At 36.5% G+C, this 4,272-nt stretch overlaps 2 protein-coding genes across 2 annotated transcripts; one reads left to right on the top strand and one right to left on the bottom strand.

The window, feature by feature from the left end:
- The first annotated feature begins 8 nt into the window (after nt 1–8).
- On the top strand, nt 9–1,344 carry LOC116183002. The gene is made up of 3 exons (XM_031503592.1): nt 9–21; nt 362–561; nt 614–1,344. The coding sequence occupies exons 2-3, from the start codon at nt 498–500 to the stop codon at nt 1,270–1,272; spliced, it is 723 nt and encodes a 240-aa protein (XP_031359452.1). The 5' UTR covers nt 9–21; nt 362–497; the 3' UTR covers nt 1,273–1,344.
- On the bottom strand, nt 1,263–2,997 carry LOC116183001 (protein ALP1-like). Its single transcript, XM_031503591.1, has 3 exons — nt 2,003–2,997; nt 1,848–1,947; nt 1,263–1,800 (listed from the first exon to the last, which is right to left on the bottom strand). The coding sequence occupies exons 1-3, from the start codon at nt 2,734–2,736 to the stop codon at nt 1,336–1,338; spliced, it is 1,299 nt and encodes a 432-aa protein (XP_031359451.1). The 5' UTR covers nt 2,737–2,997; the 3' UTR covers nt 1,263–1,335.
- Between the last annotated feature and the right edge of the window lie 1,275 nt (nt 2,998–4,272).

The raw sequence follows: 4,272 nt of genomic DNA, 5'->3' as shown, positions 1-4,272 counted from the left end.
GTGTAAACAGCATAAGCGGATGTAAGTACAACCAAGCCAATTAAATTTCCCTAGAAGTTAAAATAAATGGCGGCAGCTGCCTTAACCTAAAAGATGCAAATTCCTGCATTTGCACAAACTGATAAACAAGTAAGAAATCCCGCTAATTATCTATTGTTTGAATAGGTTTGGATCAAGTTACTTTCCCTTTTTGTGTGTTATTTGCTGCGTTACTCATTTCTTCTCTGATGGGTGTCCAGAGCGTTTTACCTCTTTCATAAAGTAGTTTTCTAATTAAATTTTGTTGTTTATAGTGGTGTAGTTTGTAGTTTATAGATATTTTAGAATACGTAGATTTTTATTTTTTAATTAAAATGTGTAGTGCTGCAAAACGTGATACGTGGGAAGTAGAGGAAACACGGTTCCTTTTGAGACTAATCCGCGAAAAGCAAGTGTTGAAATCGTTGGATGGAAAGAGATTTCGAGCAGTCGACATCTTTCAACATCTAGAAGAACCGATGCATGAGAGAGGATATTTGAAGAATGCCAAACAAATGCAAACCCGTTTTAAAACATTACGATGTAAGTCTACCTAACTTTAATTCAATAAGAGATTTAATTTTATATCTTTTAGTTCAATACAATAAGTGTAAACGGCAATTGAGTACAAGTGGTGCACAAAACTGTCGATCGGACTTTCCCTTCTATGAAGAAATGAACGTTCTCCTAGGCGATAGGCCAGTTTCACAACTGCAAGGTGTCGATTCTGCACAATGTTCGTCCAAGGAATCAAATTCAGAATCGGACCAATACGCAGAGGACGATTATGAAAATACAGATGTCGACACAACATTAACTCAAGAACAAGATGATTTACAAGAGAATACCCCCGATCACGCTGCTGAGGAGTACAATGCGACCCAGGAGTCTGATGAACCAGTGCCAAAAAGAAGACGTTACTCTGAGAAAGGAGGACGACGATCGTACCAACAAAACATAGAAAATTATGCTAGAATTTCAAAGCAAAATTCTCTTGAAGTGCAGGAACGGCAAATCGAGAGTGTTTCACAACTATTTCTACAGCAAAGGGAATATGAAAAGGAAATGATGAATAACTTTATGGAACAACATAAAGAGATCATGCAGCAAACAACGAATGCCATAATTAGTTGTTTAAATAATGTTTTCCATGTTCATGAATTGAATAGACCATCTACTTCTCGTTCTGAACCTAGCCGGCCGAGGGAACATGTCAAGGGATGTTTGTGTGTACAATGTATTAATGTGGAATAAGGACTTTATTTTTTCTACAGTAAATTTTTATAAAATACTTTGTAACAATTTACAATACATTGTCTACTTATACCAAGTCTTTCTTAACGGAAAATTGGACGCGAGATAATTTTTAATAGTGTCTCTAATGGTGTGACCGCTAAAATGCTCACGTTCTCTGCTTGTATTTATCCGTGGTTGTGGAAATATCACTTCTGCTTCCATAACTGCTTTTTCCCACTGCACCACATAAGCCTCTTTTCTGCTTTCAACTATATTATGTAAAATGCAGCATGCAGATACAATCTGGGGTACAAATGAGTAGTGAATATCAAGGCGTTTTAAAAGACACCTCCAGCGTGCTTTTAATCTCCCAAACGCAATCTCCACGGACACTCTTCCCGCATTTAAATAAACATTAAATGACTCTTCTTCGGGGGTGAGTCGTGCAGATTTTGTGTACCCCTTTAAGAGCCAAGGTAGCAGTGGGTAGGCTGGGTCCCCCATGATCATGAAAGGAACATTTACTCCATTTATATCAATACATTTCTGAAACAAATTGGTAATAATAACTCATGCACAACATAAATAGGTACCTTTGGAATAAGTTGTTCTTGCTGTTTAAATAAAACAGACTGTTGAAAAACTGCTGCGTCATGCGACGAACCAGGCGATTTGCAATTGATATTCCGAAATCTATAATGAACACACATAGTTAACAATCAATTATTACTAGTGGCAGTATAAGAACCTGTATGAATGATCAACCACTGCTTGCAGGATCATCGACGGCCACCCCTTTCTATTAACAAAATCTCGATAACCATCGGCGGGTGGCAAAATAGGGATGTGAGTCCCATCTATCGCTCCAATTAAATTTGGAATATGTGTTGTCTTCTCATATTGAAAAGATATGTCATCACATTCAACACTGTTAGGCATATTTACACAAGAATCCATCAACACACTATTAATAGTGTTTACAACTCTATGTACACATTTCCACACAGTTGATTTGTGGACTCCAAAAGCATTTGCCACAACCCGATACTCCGCACAGCTTCCCAAAAAATACAATGTTATTGCAACCTGCTTTTCTACTGACACGGGCTCTCTAGTTTTCACATAGTTTTCACAGGGCAGCAAACGATTTCTTAACTGGTCGCACAACCATAAAAAACTGCTTTTGGACATTCGAAAATTTTCGTTCCAATCACAGTCACTGAAGTGTTTTAAAACGATTCTCTCCCACCACTCACTACTTCTCTTCTTCATCCACATGGTTTTGCGATTACATTGCAAAACCGGTCCTAAGTTTAATGTTTCGCTTGGTGTTGTTCCAATTAGATACAGTAACAACATTTGGGTAAAGCGTTTTCGACATTTTACAATGTTGTTAATGAAAAAGTTGCATAACTGTTCGTTAATGGAAGTATACAACTGCCATAGAGTGGGAAAAACACTGGCAATTATTACTTCATTCATTTCGCGGCACAAGATCAAAAACGAAGTTACAACAGAAAACAAATTAATTAACCTCACTTCTCCTAATTAAATAATAGACGTGAAGTTGGCTGTTCTTATTTATGTTGGTAGCTATGGACGTTACTGTTCGGACTTCAGTTGAATGTTATTACACCCAACCACAGAACGTACGTTATAACTCCTGTTCTGTGTAAACACGTATCATAAAACCGGATTAGTAAAATCCGTAGTTATAAAACCGGCGTTAGGTGTCCGTGTAAACGTACTCTATGTACACAGATGGACGGACGTACGGCCGAACAGAAAGTCCAAATCATGAACTCGCTTTTTGTTTCTTGTTTCTCTCAAAACTCAAAATTTTATAAATTTGGTGTAACTAACACATTCCCTCACTGTTAAAAAATTTAGCCACAGAATTTAAATCCCCATATATTTTACACAAGGACGTTAAATTAACGTCCTTGATTTTACAAAATATAAATATAGTTAACTAATTTATTAACGATCCTTAAGACCGTTTATAATTTTGTATTGCTGTCTGTCCGCGTGCACGATAACTTTGTGTATAAACGTCCGAGTGCTTTGAAAATTGATACACATGTTCTTAATGTTAAAGAAAGGTCGCTATTGTTTTTCGGCTACGTATAGACTAACGAGTTAAAAAGTTACAGCCCAAACCGCCAAAAAAGGGTTTCTTTTATAATTCTTGTTACAAAGAACATATGAATGTCCAGTTTTCTGATGTTAGTAATTGCTATGCAGATGAATAATACAAAATTGTGCAACCCAACTTCATAGGTGTTTAAATGAAATTTTGTACATACGTAGGCACCTCAAATAAACGTTAACCTAATGTCGGCAAACACTGACATCTCCGTTATTCATGAACCGAATTGCATGAAATTTTGTACTATGCAATTAAAAATGAGTTGCTGTCGAGTCACCTTTGGAATTTTTGTTTCCATGGAAAATCGTACTTATCTTGAACTTCCAAAGGCAACTCGACATCAGCAACTCATTTTTGATCGCCTGTTATGTAGGCACCTCGAATAAAAGTAAAACTATAATGCCGTGCCGAATCAAAAAATGTGCGCATGTGCAATTTCAAATTTTTTATTATTCAGCGATATTTAAATGAAATTTTGTATATATGGACCTCGAATAAAAGAAAAGCTAATCCGATTCAAAAATTTATTTTAAGCCCGCTTGACATGGAGCAATAAAAATTGCAATTGCATGCAAGTTGCAAGAAAAATTGCGAAAGGCATGCGCAGTTCAAAGCCAGCTGATCAATTGCTGCAAGAGACTTGCATGCAATTTTTATAGGACCGGTGCTATTTTGCTTGCATGAATCGTGCAATTCTAGGGATAAATCTAGTTGTTTTTGTGGCACCAACCTAGTAAAATACAGCGGCGGCAACTGTGATGCTGAGAGACGCACTCATTACTTGTTTTTACTAATCTTATTTATTCTTGTAATTTTCATGCTTCTTCAAGCAATCAAAATTTAATTTTCATTTGAGGTTAACAACTTTG

The sequence above is a fragment of the Photinus pyralis genome, unplaced genomic scaffold (genome assembly GCF_008802855.1).
Source record: "Photinus pyralis isolate 1611_PpyrPB1 unplaced genomic scaffold, Ppyr1.3 Ppyr1.4_unclustered_Scaffold8316, whole genome shotgun sequence".
Classification (NCBI taxonomy): Eukaryota; Metazoa; Arthropoda; class Insecta; order Coleoptera; family Lampyridae; genus Photinus; species Photinus pyralis.
The sequence above is the reverse complement of the archived record's forward strand: the minus strand, read 5'-3'. Positions and strand labels throughout refer to the sequence as shown.